The following is a 17,523-nucleotide window of genomic DNA, read 5'->3' as shown; positions in this document are numbered from 1 at the left end:
CCATCAGCAGCAGTCGGAGAAGAAGTTGTAAGCGTTTACAGACTGATGGACTGACTGACTGACTGACGACGCACCATTGCATAAGCTCCCTGGAATATGTTCCAGGTGAGGTAAAAATACACCAATCCCAAGAACCAGTCAATTTTACCAACTGGAAGTTTAATATATACTCGACATATCCTAACTTCGGATGTAGTTCTTTTTTGTGTAAACCCACAGTAATTAGGAGAAACGCAGAGGATATTTTGCCTACGAGACTGGATAGGTAAAATCTAAACCCGACCTGTAATGTGGACAGGCTGAAAAAAAACAAAAAAACAATTAATGTCGAGGCCTGGCACTGCCTCATCACCTCCTACACTTCCTCCTGCCCTCCCATACATATCCACTTGTCTTGTCGCGGTCCTCACGGGACCATTGTTATTCGCTTGTTTTAGTTACTCGGCAAGAACCAACTACACAGTCACACAGCCAGCAAGACATTTCACAAGAAAATGGACGGCACTCAGTAGAACAAATTCCTCCGCAGGCTGAACAGTTTACGTTTTGTATCCCATTGATAGGCCGGATCTGGATTCGGATCCGAGTCAAAATCTAATCTGCTTGTTTCCGTTGCCAAACCAACTCACCCAAATAGTTTTGTCATAATCCATCCATAACTTTTTGAGATACTTTGAGATCTTGCTCACAAACAGACACAGACATGAAACCATATAACCTCCATCCTCCACATACAGTGGTGGAGGTATAAATATATATATATATATATATATATATATATATATATATATATATATATATATATATATACATACATACATACATACATATACAAACACACACAGTGGGTCCAAAAACCCTGGGCACATTTTGAAGAACGATACCTGCAACAAAACTAAGTTTATTATTGTTCTTTGGTGCAAAACAAAACATGATTACTCGTAAATGGATGTGACCACTTCAACACGCACAGGCATCATGTGATACGCAACAGGGTGAGGTGCATCAGGTGGTATGGATCCCGCGGGGTGAGCTTCGCTCACTGTGCTGCACGCGTTTGTCTTTGCATTAGCTCAGTTCATTGTGAATTAGACGCCATAATATGCCGGAGGATATCGTGAGACAGAAAATTCATGCTGTATGCTTGCATTCTGCATCTGGAAATTCGGCTGAAGTTCACAGACAACACGTCAAAGAATGTGGCGCCGACGCAATTGACGGAAGAACCATCGGCAGAATAAACAAGCAGTTTGATGAAACCGGCAGAATTCTTCCAAAACAGTCACCAGGTAGGCCTCATACTGTTTGAACTGAGGAAAGCAGAACAGTCATTCAACAACCACTCGACAGTAACACATCATTATCAACTCGTCGTTTATCAAACGTCACTAACATAAACCGATCATCGATTAGAAGAATACTAAAAGACCTTAATGCGAAACCATACATACCCAGATTAATTCACCAACTATCTGAGGATGATTTTGACAGGCACATTGAGGCATGTGAGACATTGCTTGGGTTAATGGATATGGACAATGATTTGCAGAACAGGATCTTGTGATCAGATGAATCCAAGTTTACTTTATCTTGTCTGTGAATCGTCATTACAGCATAATATGGGCAGTAGACAACCCACGATTTACTGTTGAGCACAACGTCCAGTATCAAGCTAGTGTGTCCGTCTGGGCAGGCATTTCTTCTGGAGGCATTGTTGGACCAATATTTTTCAAAGGAAATGTGAATGCTGCAAATTACCTTCTAATGTTGAAGCAGCATGTATTTCCACTCAATGATGACCAAATGTGGTTCATGCATGATGGTGTGCCTGCTCATTATGCTGCCAGTGTACGCCAGGCCCTTGATTTGAACTTTACAGACAAATGGATTGGCCGTCGTGGTCCGGTTGAATGGCCACCACGGTCTTGTGATTTAACAACACCCTGTGATTTCTTACTTTGGGGTTTCCTCAAACACAAAGTGTATGTGAGGAATCCTATGACTCAGTGACTTGAAACAATTCATCCGTATTGAGACTGCTGCCTTAACGACTGAAACATGCAGAACTGCATGTCACAGTGTTTCGTCATGGCTGCAGCTGTGCATAGACAATGAAGGAAAGCAGTTTGAACATTTGAACTGATCCGTTTCATGTATATTAGACTGATTAACGAGCAATTGTGTTTTGTTTTGCACCAAAGAACAATAATAAACGTATTTGTCTGTTGCAGGTATCATTCTTCAAAATGTGCCCAGGGTTTCTGGATCACTCTGTGTATGTATATAAATATATATATATATATATATACTGTATATATATATATATATATATATATCTATATATATATATATATATATATATATAGTTGCGGATATGAGGACTATTTTTTTGATTGTGTGCTTTATTATTATTATTGTTTATTCTGCGCCCCCTGCCTCCGGAGCTGTGTAAAGGTCAAAGGGCATCCCATAATTAGTCCACAAGCATACACGTCAGCCAATAATAGAATACCCCTGTTCGATAGTTATATCTTATTCTGTGTTTTAGGGTAAGGCTGTGTCTCCCATTAATTGAAGTACTCCATTGCACCAAGTGAAAGAGATAGATTCCTTTCATTCCCCTCCCCAAAATCTCCATTTCCTTTCACATCCCCTTTCGTCATTGCCAAGCCTCGATTGCCAATTACATCCCCTCCAAAACCACCATTGAACATGTGCTCGGGTTGGGGAAGAGGGGCGTGCCCGCCCATCGTCATCAAGGGCGGAGCCAGAGGGTCGCGTGACCAACCAGGGCCGAGGTGAGCACACCGATGGGCGTGTCCTGAATGCCGGCGGCTTGATCGCCGGAGGCGCTATAAAGGCGCGCGCGCAAGAAGCGTGGTGGGTCGGTGGTGAGGAGTGAGTGGACCAAGAGAGAGAAAGAGTGGTTGGACCAAGAAAGAGAAAGAGTGGTTGGACCAAGAGAGAAAGAGTGGTTGGACAGGGAGACGTGCAAGAGTGTTGTTGAGTTGAGGGTTTGGACCAGACGAGTCAGACGAGTCCTGGCAAAGCAAGCGGCGGCCACAGCAGCAACAACACCCAACAGCTGCTTGGGGCCTGGACGGCGGTTTTGAGCAGGGCCGCGAAGGAACGGCGGCTGCTAAACGCGCCGATCGCGCTGCAGGACCCCCTTGGACCTTCCTCTCCATCCAGCCATCCACCTCCTGCCTTTAGCCCTTCTTGTGTACGTGAGTTTGTTCTGTGTGTCTTGTCCCTGGGTATTTAATTAAGTCTGTATAAGCTAGTATTTGCACTGTGTCACCTGCGTCTTATGTGTTGTAAATAAACGTGACTGCTTTCTTTTTGCTTGTGTAAATAATAAATCCCATTACTCTTCTGTACGTCTTCTCGTCTTATTCCTTTTCCTCTTTGCATTCGGTCGTTTTAGAGTTTTCCAGATTGGGCAGCTGCGGTGCGATACGGCCAAAGTTCTGGGTGAATCGGGTGAGTCGGGGAACAACTGTTCGGTCGCGGAGCCCTCGCTCGGCAAACAACATCTTGTCCGCGATCAGTAACAATATATATATATATATATATATATATATATATATATATATATATATATATATATATATATACACAAAGAATTAAGTTAAGCACCCCTACACAACGAATTAAGGTAAGCACCCCCTAATATATATTCTTTGTGCATATGTATACATTGGCATATATTCTAAGGTATGTGAGATCAAATAATGATTGGTATGACATTAGCAATTATCCATTGATGAAATGCAGATGAGTGCACTCGTAGGGTTGAGTTGGGTTGAGTAGTGATCCGATCACGTGGGTCCTACACACGTTATTGACGCAAAGATCGCTAGAGGTCTTCTCAGAACAATGACTGTACGTTAGAAAACATAAACGTCATCCACACTGTCCATGATGGACCTATAGCTCCATACTTAAATTGAGGTGAAAATATGCCTAAAATTCCCAAAAAATTTCACCTTAAATTATTCAGAATAAAATAATGAAAACGGCATGATTGTTATGTTTTTATGTGACCATAATATCACTTCTCCAGAAAATATAGCAATATCATGGGTATATTACACTGTTTTGACAACAACAAACTTGTAATGTGCGAGGTTGTAAAAAAACGGGGGGGGGGTGCTTAACTTAATTCTTTGTGTATAGTTGCGGATATGGGATTTGCATCCATCCATATCCGCTTGTAAATATTCCCCTATTTCCTCAATACTTCCCAACTATCCCCAATCCCCCATTCCCTAGTCCCATTTTCTGTAAACAACACTCTGTAGACCCGACCTCCCCCTATTTCCCCCATTAAATGTCGCACCCAGGTTCACCGCATCTCACGTAGACAACTATAGGACATCTTGCTAGTTATTCTTAGTCTATGTCAGTTAAGGACTCGTTTCCATTAATTCTGACTCTTCGTTGCACCAGAATGTGATTGTATGGCACCATTAGGAAGTTTAGGACCTCCCAATACCTCCCCGCAGCTCTTCCTCACGGTTCAGCAACAACAACAACAACAACAACAGCAGCGGCGGGCGCGGGGAGTGCGCGTCCTCACTCCGGCTTGGTTGGTAGGGGGTGTTGGGAGGGCACCAGGCCTTTCCAAAGAGCCGCCATTGAACATGTGCTCGACGGGGTTACCAAGTAGGGGCTCGCTGTCAGCTCCTCGTCAAGGGCGGAGCCCGGTAACCCCCGCACCCAATAGAAGCGGCGGACCGGTCCCGTCTGGGGCGGAGCCAACCAGCCGAGGGCGTGTGACTCCCCGCTGAGCATGCGCAGGAAGAGGGAGGTGACGTCAGATGCGCGCTGAGCTTGGAGAGAGAAGGACGCCACCTCCGAGCGCTGTGACACCTCCCCGCATCTCTGGACTGGACTGTGCTTTATCCTGTCCCTGAGCCAAGGTGCACCTTGTGCTATCGACTGCCTGTCCTTCCCTGCCATCAATCCCTGTGTAAGTCAGCCTTGTTCCGTTTGCCTGTGGTCTGTCGGGGATAAGATAAGACTGTAACTAAGTGCCCATCTCTTCTGTGTCTTTTACCTCACTCTACCTTGTAATCTACCCCTTTTCTCCACCACTAATTATATCCTCCTCCGGAGGTCTTGAGAACTGTACCCCTTGCGTCGTTTCATTTATCCCAGTCGTTGTGTCCTTTCCATCATTGATTTAGCGTAGCGCGATTTGGCCAACGTTCGAGTGGAATCGGGTGAGTTGGGGGTAATCGGGTAAACTGTGCGAACACGGCGGCCATTCCGCTCGGTCAAGCAACATCTTTAGCCGTGTCCGTAACAATATATATATATATATATACACATACACACTAAAATAAATAAATAAATAAAACAAGTTAGTGAAAACCACAAAATATATATATATATATGCAACCCCCATAAAAACAACAACCACATATGCCTCAAAGATCCAGGAAAAGCGACCACCCTAAAGGAAAAACAGGTTGCAGTGTGATTAATGGGGTCCCTCTTGCCAAATAACCGTTCTCACATGAGCGTTATTTCTGGCAAGGAGTGCGGACAGCATCGGCCCATTGCCTGCTTCACTTTCCAGATACCAGGCAAACATAAATACCTTAACCCAGAATTAGAGTTCAAAATACGTGTGTTGTTGGAAGAGCGAACCAAATTCAATTTCAAGCTTATTAAAAGTGTTATTACCTCTGCTACCAAAGATCGACTGAGGTTGTATTTTCACCCATTTGTCGACGTAAGCAAGACATCTCAAAAGGTTATGGACTGATTCGGCCGAAATTTGGTGGACCAGTTCGGTGTGTGACAAGGAAGAATCGATTTGATTTTGGTGAAGACTCAAATCCGGATCTGAGAATTTTTCAAGTGATTCTTCACCATTGAGAGATGGGGTCAAACATATGTATAGCACGATATGAAAAAGTTGTGGATGAGTTACGACAAAACTTGGTGGACGAGTTGGTCAGGTGACAAGAACAAGAACATTCAGGTCCGAATCCAGATACGGCCTATCAGTGGGATACAAAACAAAGTCTTCAGCCCGCAGGATGTACGTGCTCCACCAAGTCCTGTCCTAGTTTTTCTTGTAATTGTATTGTATTACCGTATCATTCTCCACCGCCAATTCAAACACAAGTTGAGCAAACACTGCTTGATGTTGATCGCTTGGAAAAAGTTACACAGCCAAGGCCTGGTTGGTTACAGAAGTCAAGGTGGCATTCCCCAGCCAAGCAGAGAATGCAAGAAACATGGCAGAGACTCAAGATGCCATGTCTTGGGACAATACAGAACTGGCTATTGAATGACTGCTCAGTTCGGCTATGCCAGGCTATGGACAGTAAAACCTTCCCCAACGTCTGTTCCTTCCCCTGCCCTTTGGAACCAAAATGGCGAGTCCTGTCAGCCAGAAAGCAATAAGATCAGCCAGTTAGCTTCAGGAAGAAAGTGGGTATTGAAATGAAACTGAACAATTATTTAATAACAAAACCACAACTATTATGTTGACTTTATAATTACCTACAAAAATCATTGTTTATATATTTTTTCAACAATGATGAAAGGCTTGCAGGAGAACTTGTACATGCAGTCACATTCAAGACAAGGGCAGAAGGCAATATCAGTGTACTTTTACGAGAATCAAAAGGATATTAGACGAGAGTCAAATCAAAAGCACTTTCAAGGATTTGAACCTGGGATTCCACATCACAAATGATTAGAACAGGCCAAGACAAAAAAAAAAAACCCCAAAAAAAATGAACATTTTGAGGAAAAATTCTCAAATAAATGTCCAATTAGAAAAACACAAACATTCAATCTGGGCCAACATGGCTCCTTGTGAACCAAGAGTTATAAACCAAAAGTGAACGAGACTTCAAAAACGATCTAATTTACCAACTCTTCAATGTTTAATCAATTTGAGAACATGTCACAATTTTAATAACTTGTAGAAAATGCTTTATTATGATTTATATCCCGGGGTTGGCTTAACGGATAAGGCGGCTGGCTTAAGATATTAGGGCATTGAGCTTGAGCCGCGTTTAAATAACATCAGCTAGGTCGATTCAACCCGTCATCCTTTTGACGTCAGCAATATGTGTACCAGCTTACTGGTAACAGGGGCACTGCATTAGCGGTACAGCCACACTTCTGCAAAATGATGCAACCAGCAGTCACAGGCTGCATATGGAACAACATTACGACTTGTCATGTTATATTTTTAATAGATGTGTTGAGTCTCAGGGAAGAGTGGAACAAAGGTGGCAAAGGATCTAAAGTGAAGGAATCAGGATGAGGAAGGAATCATGGATGAAAGGGAGGAAATGGATCTCAGTTCCAAGCATACAGGGTTAACTAGCAACCTCTCAAAAACCTACTAACGGGATTAAATAACAACCTCTCGAATGCCACAGCAGGTTAACCTTAAACAGGACGGGTTATTTTGGACCTCCTCAAAGCCAGGGGGTGAGGGGTGGATTCTGCAGCCACTGTAGATCCAATTTTTGAAAAATTAGTATCAAAACGTGCGCAAGAGTCGAGCAGAAAAAGTCATGAAAGCTCAGCACGAGAAAAATATTTATGTGAAAATATGATGAAAAACGTAGAGTGGGGGAAGGGGGAAGGGAATCCGCTCCCTCCCCTCCAGCCTGATTAGGGTTAACTAGCATCCCTCAAAAGCCCATGGGCGGCATCCCCTCAAAAGTCCATGGGCGGCATCCCCTCAAAAGCCCATGGGCGGCATCCCCTCAAAAGCCCATGGGCGGCATCCCTCAAAAGCCCATGGGCGGCATCCCTCAAAAGCCCATGGGCGGCATCCCCTCAAAAGCCCACGGGCGGCATCCCCTCAAAAGCCCACGGGCGGCATCCCTCAAAAGCCCACGGGCGGCATTCCCTCAAAAGCCATCGGGCGGCATCCCCTCAAAAGCCCATGGCGGCATCCCTCAAAAGCCCATGGCAGCATTACTGAGAAACCAATCAATAACCTACAGCAGGGCTAACTAGCAGCCCCTCGGGTCAATAAAGCTCGGTTGGGGAGGGGCATTTTAGTAAAATTTGGTGCGGGGAGATGGAAGGGATTATGCAGTCTGGTGGAGGGGTGGGTCAGTAAAGCTCAGTCCGAGGGGGGAGGGCAAGTATAAAGTGTGCTGGGGGGTGGGGGTGGGCATTAAAGCTCATTGGGGGGGGGGGTTATTAAAGCTCGTTGGGGGTGGGCATTAAAGCTCGTTGGGGGGGGGGGTGGGCATTAAAGCTCGTTGGGGGGGGGGTGGGCATTAAAGCTCGTTGGGGGGGGGGGGGCATTAAAGCTCGTTGGGGGAGGAGGGAGGGGTGTCAGTAAATCTCAATGGAGGGGGTGGAGGGTGTTAGTATAGCTCTGTTGGGGGGGGGGGGAGGTCAGTAAAGTGTGGTGTGGGTCGGGGAGGGGGGGTGGAGTAAATCTCATTGGGGGAGTTGAGGGAGGGGGGAGGAGAGGGAGGGGTCAGTAAAGCTTGGTAGGGTAAATGGGAGAGAAGTCATAATGGGGCAGAGCATATCTATTCATGGACTAACTCGCACACATGAACTACAACATAATAAATGTCAAACTAAAACGTTATGCAATTTTGTTTGGAGAGACAAAAGTCATATCCAGTACCGATTGGTACGACACCTGAAGGTAATACCTACCCCTATTATCTTGCTGTTATCAAGAGGAACGTGCGCTGAGTGGGTTCATCAAAAATGTAGTGGTCTGAGAGGGTCATTTACCAGTGTGGCAGCTACATTCAAATGTAAGGTGTGCACAGAGGGAGCTGCAGATGGAGGAAATGTTGAGTTGCATCTTGGAGACGGCGTGAAGCTGGAAGGTGTGAAAACATTTTGCTACCTCGGAGACATGCTGAATGGAGAAAGTGGATCAGACTCGGCAACGGTTGCTCGAATGAGATGTGCATGGAAGAAGTTTCGGGAACTGAGTGGCGTACTGATGAGGAGGAGAGTGTCGCTGAAGCTGAAGGGAAAGGTGTATGGTGCATGTGTGAGAAGTGTTATGATTTATGGGAGCGAGACATGGGTAATGAACGTAGAGCAGCAACGAAGGCTGGAAAGGGTGGAAATGCGAATGGTTCGATGGATGTGCAGAGTATCGTTGAGAGGAAGACAAATGATGAATTGCGAAAGATGATGGGAATATTGCTTGTGATTGATGCTGTGAAGAGGAACAGGTTGAGATGGTTTGGTCATGTGTTGAGGAAGGATGAAAGTGACTGGTTGAGAAGAGTGATGGAAATTAATGGAGAAGGAAGTAGAGGATGGGGAAGACCGAGAAAGACTTGGCTAAAGATGGTGGAAGAAGAAATGCAGGCAAGGGGGTTAACAAGGAGAGATGCAGAAAATAGGGCAAAATGGAGAAGATTGTCATGGGGACCGCAAGGCTAATCCCCGCTCTAGCAGGGAAAATGGCCTTAAAATGCATGTTGTGTTGTTGTATCAAGAGGAAGAGTAGCCTGGTGTTGGCTTAGCGGTTAGGGTGCCGGCTTGGGATCCTAGGATCCTGGGTTCGAATCCGGTCGATCGCTGAATTAACGCCAGGGTGGTTGACTCGGCCTGTCATCCTTCCGAGGTCGGCAAATTGAGTACCAGCTTGCTGGGATGAATGATCCCGGTGTGCACCCTGATTTAGAATAGGTACACCGTATCCCTGTGCATCGTAGGAGTGTGACCAAGGGTTGGCGTCAGGAAGGGCATCCGGCCATAAAAACATTGCCTCAAACAGGGAACCATGATTGTCATGGGGCCCGCAAGGCTAACCCCCGCTCCAGCGGGGAAAATGGCCTTAAAACGATCATTCATATCAAGAGGAAGAGTCAAGCAGGACGTGGGATTGCCACTACAAACCTTTCCAGTACATACGCAAAGATGAAACCCAAAACAAACAAAGATGAAAAGTGCAAAATAAGATTCATCCTCCTTTTTTTTTTAATGAAGCATCTTAAAAACAACTCCATAAAAATAAGAAACTAGTGACCAAGCAAGGCTGGCATGAGAAACAAAAACTGTCATGGAAAACTAGAGATCAAGCATGCAGGCAACTTGGGAAGACTTACGGTTGGAAAACTACAATGAAGACAACCCGTATCCTGGCATTCCGACGAGACCTTGAAAACTCCAAACATGACATTTGATTCACACGCTGCATGTCAGCCAGAAGAACAACGACAATCGAGTAAAAACATGTCAAGCGAAAAATAAGTCATTGTCACATCCAGGACAAGTAATGACTGTTTAAAAACCGGAACAAGTGATTACATCTTACTGTGGGCTTCTACCTGTATAGTAAAGCCATCACAAACCTCATTCCATTAAATTCCACCCTGTTCAACTCAACGTGAGTCATTCACCTTACAAACCAATGTCCCAAAAAGGGACTTCAGACTGGCAAAGTAGTATAAACAGCAAGCACACACGTCAGCACCGGTTTCCAAAATATCATAAATCGAACCAACGAACGCGCACACCAGAACCTCAGTTAATAATTCTGTCTCAAACTTGTATGTCCAATGTACAGTGGATGCTGGGAAAGGAAAATCCAAATTAATCGTACACTACAAAGATGATGTCCCGTGTTTCAAAGTACAGAGGAGAGAGAAGAAATAACTTATTAAATTCCTCATTCGTGCATCAACAGCACGTGAAATGATGTGCGTGCAAGTGGCCAAGCACCAGGTGCAGCAAATCAAAGGATCAATTTCATGTTTGACTCTGGCAAACCTTAGACGTGGCTTGGAATAAAATTGTTGATATTCCAAGCAAATCATTTTCCTCCACAGACGCACTGATGAAAATGTGTTAATCCTTCGTCAAGAAATAACCAAAAGTACTTGCAGAAAGGTCTTGAAGCAGAGCCGCTTGACCATATGGATACTTACTGTACGGTTAAAAAAATAAAAAAATAAACCAATGCCAAATATTAACCGAGTCTGGACATATTCCAGTTAATAATTTTCCACCTTGCCATCCAAAAGATTCCCACATTTAAAAAAATATTACTCTAGATAAATGGGTGATGAAAGAAAAAGAAAACAAATGTAAAAGTTTAGTGGTGAATTAAAAAGCAATTGTAAAGTTTTAGTGGTCAGTTACAAGGAGCATTGACTTTAAAAGTAGAGCTCAAGTCGTCAAGGACAAAAGTTCATAAAAAATGGGGAAATAAATAAAATAGAAAGTGGAAAGTGGAAATAAAATGAGGAATGAGAAGATAGAAAAGCCGGCAATGCTTGGTAATCTGTAGGCCTAAAAATCTCAACAGGATGAAGAAGCAGCATGTGCAGAATAAGTGTAAATAGTACAAGTGAAAAAGAACATAATAAGAAATACAAGTACATACAAGGAGTATAATCACAATTTCAAGAACAACCAGAACAACACTCGGTGGAGCGCATAGCTTCACCAGGCTGACCAGTTTATGTTTTGTATCCACTGATAGGATTCATCTGGATTCGGACCCGAACCAAAATCTAATCGGCTTGTTCTTCTCACCAAACCAACTCGTCCACCAAGTTTAGTCATAACTCGTCCATAACTTTGTTAAATATCATGTTGTATATCGCTTTTCACCGGTCTCTCAATGGTGAAGAAGTCTTAATAATAATTAAATAATTCTCGTATGCGAATCCATTTTCAAATCTTCATCAAAATTGAATCGATTAGTCCTTGTCAAACACCCAACCGGTCCACCAAGTTTTGTCAAAATCCATCCACAAATTTTTGAGATATCCTGCTATGTATCGGTTTTGGCCCTATCTCCCAATGGTGAAGAATCACTTTAAAAATTCTAGTAGCCGGATAAGAATCCGGATCTTCACCAAATCTAATCATTTTGTCCTCGTCACATACGATACATCTCTGCCAAATTTCGTCTGAATCCTTCCACAACTTTTTGAGATATCTTGTTCACAGACAAACAGATAAACCGAAAGACAGGGGTGAAAAACATAACCCCCCCCCCCCCCCCCCCCACCTTCGGTGATGGAGGTAATAAGAAATATAATAAGAATAAATACAAGTAGAAGAAGAAGACGCAAAATAATGTCAATAAGAAAAGTATAAGAAAAAAAAAAGTTTGAAAACGCATTTCACTCCAATTTTACTGTATTCCAATGTCAAGAAAACCCATCAAAAGGCCAAAAAGGAGTTCAGATACAATGAGTAAAAAGGAAAATAAACGAGTCTCGTCCACCGCTCCAAATCAGACACTCCCCATTACAAACTCAAAAAACAGATGCTCAAGTTTGGAGAGAACTTTGAAGTATTCCCTGACTCGTATCAGCACAGGAACATGTACTAATGTGAAGAAAAATGACAAGTGGCCTGGATCAGTCACAGAAAACCACACGGCGTGGAAAGTGTTTCAGAGGCAGTTTCATGAAGATGCACAGCTAAAACCAGCAGATAGAGAAACAAATTACTGCACACACCGACAATGGACAAAAATATATACAAAACAAATACATTTTATTAATAAAACGAATCCTTTCAGCCATTGGGTATGGGAAAGTGCACCAAAGCAAACAGGTGAGATGCAACACTGATTTATCAGTCACACACAAAGGAGGTTAGGGTACACATAATATGGGCGAATAAAAAATACCTTCAAATAAACTACCTTGGTTCAGCCAACTCCGCAATAATGTCACGCACACCTTCACACGCGCTTAACCAGGTCGAAAATTAGGAAGCAATGCTCACGTACGACCTGATGATCCCATCAAGTGTGACCATAGAAAGCAAAGCATTGCGACCGGATTTAGGATTTAGGAACAAAAATAAATAAATAAAAGACGTTTCAGTACTCGGTGATTTTGGTCTAAACAATGCAGAACCAAGAAAATGACCAAATACCAAGACATCAAAAATGAAGTGAAAATATCTTGTAATCTGAAGAGCGCAGAAATTGGACCACTGATATAATATTGGAGCAAAGGGCATGATGAAGAAGAATCTAACATGAATGTTAGAAACCATCCCTGGGAATATTACTACAAATGGACTACAGTTGGAAGCTGTCCGAGGCTCGGTGACGATCTTCAAAAAAGCCTTCGGAACAAAACTTTGAGAACAACAAAACTTCACAACTTGGTCCTCGGATCATGAGACATTACAGAAATGGGGATGGATACTTCGAGACCTGGAAAGACTCTGTTCCGCCTTCTGAAACCCGCATATGGAGAAAACAACCAAACACACGCATGCTCGGAAACACAAAAAAGAGAAAGTGAATTAACAGGGAGAGTGAGAGAAACAACAATCTGCAGGTGAGTTGGGCTTGGTAGGATTAACAGGGTGTAAAAGATCATAGGTAGCGATGGGGATGACATGAGACGGGTAGGGATGGCGATGACACGAGACGGGTAGGGATGGGGACGGCACGAGACGGGTAGGGATGGGGATGGCACGAGACGGGTAGGGATGGGGATGGCACGAGACGGGTAGGGATGGGGACGGCACGAGACGGGTAGGGATGGGGACGGCACGAGACGGGTAGGGATGGGGACGGCACGAGACGGGTAGGGATGGGGACGGCACGAGACGGGTAGGGATGGGGACGGCACGAGACGGGTAGGGATGGGGACGGCACGAGACGGGTAGGGATGGGGACGACACGAGACGGGTAGTGATGGGGACGGCACGAGACGGGTAGGGACGGGGACGGCACGAGACGGGTAGGGACGGGGACGACACGAGACGGGTAGGGATGGGGACGACACGAGACGGGTAGGGATGGGGACGGCACGAGACGGGTAGGGATGGGGACGGCACGAGACGGGTAGGGATGGGGACGGCACGAGACGGGCAGGGATGGGGACGGCACGAGACGGGCAGGGATGGGGACGGCACGAGACGGGCAGGGATGGGGACGGCACGAGACGGGTAGGGATGGGGACGGCACGAGACGGGTAGGGATGGGGACGGCACGAGACGGGTTGGGATGGGGACGGCACGAGACGGGTAGGGATATGGGGACGACACGAGACGGGTAGTGATGGGGACGACACGAGACGGGTAGGGATGGGGACGGCACGAGACGGGTAGGGATGGGGACGGCACGAGACGGGTAGGGATGGGGACGACACGAGACGGGTAGGGATGGGGACGACACGAGACGGGTAGGGATGGGGACGACACGAGACGGGTAGGGATGGGGACGACACGAGACGGGTAGGGATGGGGACGACACGAGACGGGTAGGGATGGGGACGACACGAGACGGGTAGGGATGGGGATGGGGACGACACGAGAAGGGATGGGGACGACACGAGAAGGGATGGGGACGACACGAGACGGGTAGTGATGGGGATGACACGAGACAGGTAGGGATGGGGATGACACGAGACAGGTAGGGATGGGGATGGCACGAGACAGGTAGGGATGGGGATGGCACGAGACAGGTAGGGATGGGGATGGCACGAGACAGGTAGGGATGGGGATGGCACGAGACAGGTAGGGATGGGGATGGCACGAGACAGGTAGGGATGGGGATGGCACGAGACAGGTAGGGATGGGGATGGCACGAGACAGGTAGGGATGGGGATGGCACGAGACAGGTAGGGATGGGGATGGCACGAGACAGGTAGGGATGGGGATGGCACGAGACAGGTAGGGATGGGGATGGCACGAGACAGGTAGGGATGGGGATGGCACGAGACAGGTAGGGATGGGGATGGCACGAGACAAGTAGGGATGCGGATGACATGAGACAGGTAGGGATGTGGATGGCACAAGGTGGGTACGGATGGGGATGACAGGAGACAGGTAGGGATGGGGATGACAGGAGACGGGTACGGATGGGGATGACAGGAGACAGGTAGGGATGGGGATGACAGGAGACAGGTAGGGATGGGGATGGCACGAGACAGGTAGGGATGGGGATGGCACGAGACAGGTAGGGATGGGGATGGCACGAGACAGGTAGGGATGGGGATGGCACGAGACAGGTAGGGATGGGGATGGCACGAGACAGGTAGGGATGGGGATGGCACGAGACAGGTAGGGATGGGGATGGCACGAGACAGGTAGGGATGGGGATGACAGGAGACAGGTAGGGATGCGGATGACACGAGACAGGTAGGGATGGGGATGACACGAGACAGGTAGTGATGGGAATGACACGAGACAGGTAGGGATGCGGATGGCACAAGGCGGGTAGGGATGGGGATGGCACGAGACAGGTAGTGATGGGAATGACACGAGACAGGTAGGGATGCGGATGGCACAAGGGGTAGGGATGGGGATGACACGAGACAGGTAGGGATGGGGATGACACGAGACAGGTAGGGATGGGGATGGCACGAGACAGGTAGTGATGGGGATGACACGAGACAGGTAGGGATGCGGATGGCACAAGGCGGGTAGGGATGCGGATGGCACAAGGCAGGTAGGGATGGGGATGACACGAGACAGGTAGGGATGCGGATGGCACGAGACAGGTAGGGATGGGGATGACACGAGACAGGTAGGGATGGGGATGACACGAGACAGGTAGGGATGCGGATGGCACGAGACAGGTAGGGATGGGGATGACACGAGACAGGTAGGGATGGGGATGGCAAGAGATAGGTAGGGATGGGGAAGACACGAGATAGGTAGGGATGGGGATGGCACGAGATGGTTGGTAGTGCACAACGCCACTACCTGTATGAAGCTCCAGGAGGGAAGAGCGAAATGGAACAGCGTCAGGAAGGCATTCAAACAAACAGTAGAAAATAGGAACAAAGGAGTAGAAGAGGCCAATAAGTATGGATTTGGGGAGTTTACGCGGGTTTAGGTGAACAGAACACACAGCACATGCATAATCAGTTAAAATAAATGTCATAAACGGAAACATGATCAGACGATTATATTCTGGTGCAAACACAAAGAATACCTCGGAGTCAGAGTGTGTATCCCCAAGAGCCTCGTGTTTCACCTCCAGGTCGACATTAGTGCTCGAGTTAAACATATTAAACCTGCTTCACATTATAAAATTCAGGAACGTGGATCAAGATCTGTATTTCCCGAATAAACAGCTTCCCACACTATGGGTGCCGTCGGTAGGTGACCGTCTCGGAACCAGATAGTCCGACAACATCTCGGTACACCTTCGCAGGACAACGAGGGCATACTGGAAGGTGAGGGGAGACCATCGCTTCCAGGAAGGAGTATAATATGGGAAAAATATAACAAAACGAGCCTCACGTTACGAATAGAAAGCAGCAAAGCACATAAGCGGTGTATGTTCAGGACGCTGCGCACCCAGGGCCAGATTCCTTCAGGTAACGCAACGCCTCGTGCCGGTTTAAATAAATAATACCAAAGCACGAGAGTCCAGGGTGGGAATAACCCTTTACAATCGACCGAGACGGTCTCTCCCCCACCCAACGGCCGCACCTCCTGTTCGCTCGCGTTCCTGAAGCAGAGGCAAGCAGCGCGTCGCACGAAGCCGTCCGTGTCGTAAGTGCGGGCGTGATGGTTCGCCTTGCCGTCCATAGCTCGGAACGCGAGGAGGACACGAGATCGGAACAAGACTTGCAAGGGGAGAACGGGGGGCCGGGGAACAGGGAGAGGCGCGGGGCTACCGCGCCGCTTCCACCATCTTCCCCGGCGCGCCGCGCACCACGTGACTCATTCCCCCCGAATTGTTTTCCAGTTCTTTGTTTTCCAGGACAAATTGTCACTTTTCACTTCCGATCGTTTACAGACTTAAAACGAAATCGTCTCTTAACTGGTTTCCGAAACATTATTAATCCCGGAACAACGACCTGTTTATGTATCTTCCTCACGCTTAAATCACGTGATTCGTGGCGACCAATCGGCATGAGGACAATGGGAAACACGACTCCGCCCACGAGCGAGTGACGGGAGACGGGTTGGACGATATTTCAGGCGGCGCAATTACAAGTACGGTTAATAATTATTACAAGTTGCAACATTACATCTTCCTCTTCAGTGGTGACGATATCGCAAGTTCTGGGTTAAAATGCATTTGAAGGGAGAGGAGACAAGATCACGTGACAACAATCATGGAGACAACAAAGCTGGAGAACCTCCTCCTCTTCTTCCCCTCTTACCCCTCTTTTTCTCCTCTTTCCCCCTCTTTTTCCTCTTTTTCCCCCTTTTGCCTCTTTTTCCCTCTTTCCCCCCTCTTTTTCCCATTTTCCTTTTTCCTCTTCCCCCCTCTTTTTCCCCTTTTCCCTCCTTTTCCCTCTTACCCCCTTTTTTCCCCTTCCCCCCTCTTTTTCCCCCTTTCCCCCCTCTTTCCCCCTTCCCCTCTCTTTTTCCTCCTTTTCCTCCTTTTTCCTCTTTTTTCCCTCTTTCCCTCTTTTCCCCCTTTCTCCTCCTCTTTTCCCCCTCTCCCCCCCTCTTTTTCCCTTCCCCTTCCCCTTCCCCTTCCCCGCATCTACCCTACTTTATTTTTCTCTCCTTTACACTCATACCCCAATCTTTACCTTCCTCCCCTCTTCCCCTCTCTTGTTTATCATCAGGATCATCCCACCCTGGGCCCTGGCT

The 17,523-nt window shown here is 46.7% G+C and overlaps 1 protein-coding gene across 1 annotated transcript in view; it reads right to left on the bottom strand.

Moving 5' to 3' along the window:
- Nucleotides 1-16,814, bottom strand: part of NUDT3 (nudix hydrolase 3) — a 92,818-nt gene extending 76,004 nt beyond the window's left edge. Inside the window, exon 1 of the mRNA XM_068135165.2 lies at nt 16,405-16,814. Coding sequence (XP_067991266.1) covers nt 16,405-16,503 — 99 coding nt within the window. The 5' untranslated portion in view covers nt 16,504-16,814. The remainder of the gene's footprint in view (nt 1-16,404) is intronic.
- Nucleotides 16,815-17,523: the final 709 nt, after the last annotated feature.

This window comes from Myxine glutinosa, chromosome 1, assembly GCF_964187855.1.
Source record: "Myxine glutinosa chromosome 1, kmMyxGlut1.1, whole genome shotgun sequence".
Classification (NCBI taxonomy): domain Eukaryota; kingdom Metazoa; phylum Chordata; class Myxini; order Myxiniformes; family Myxinidae; genus Myxine; species Myxine glutinosa.
This window is presented reverse-complemented; position numbering and strand designations above follow the sequence as displayed.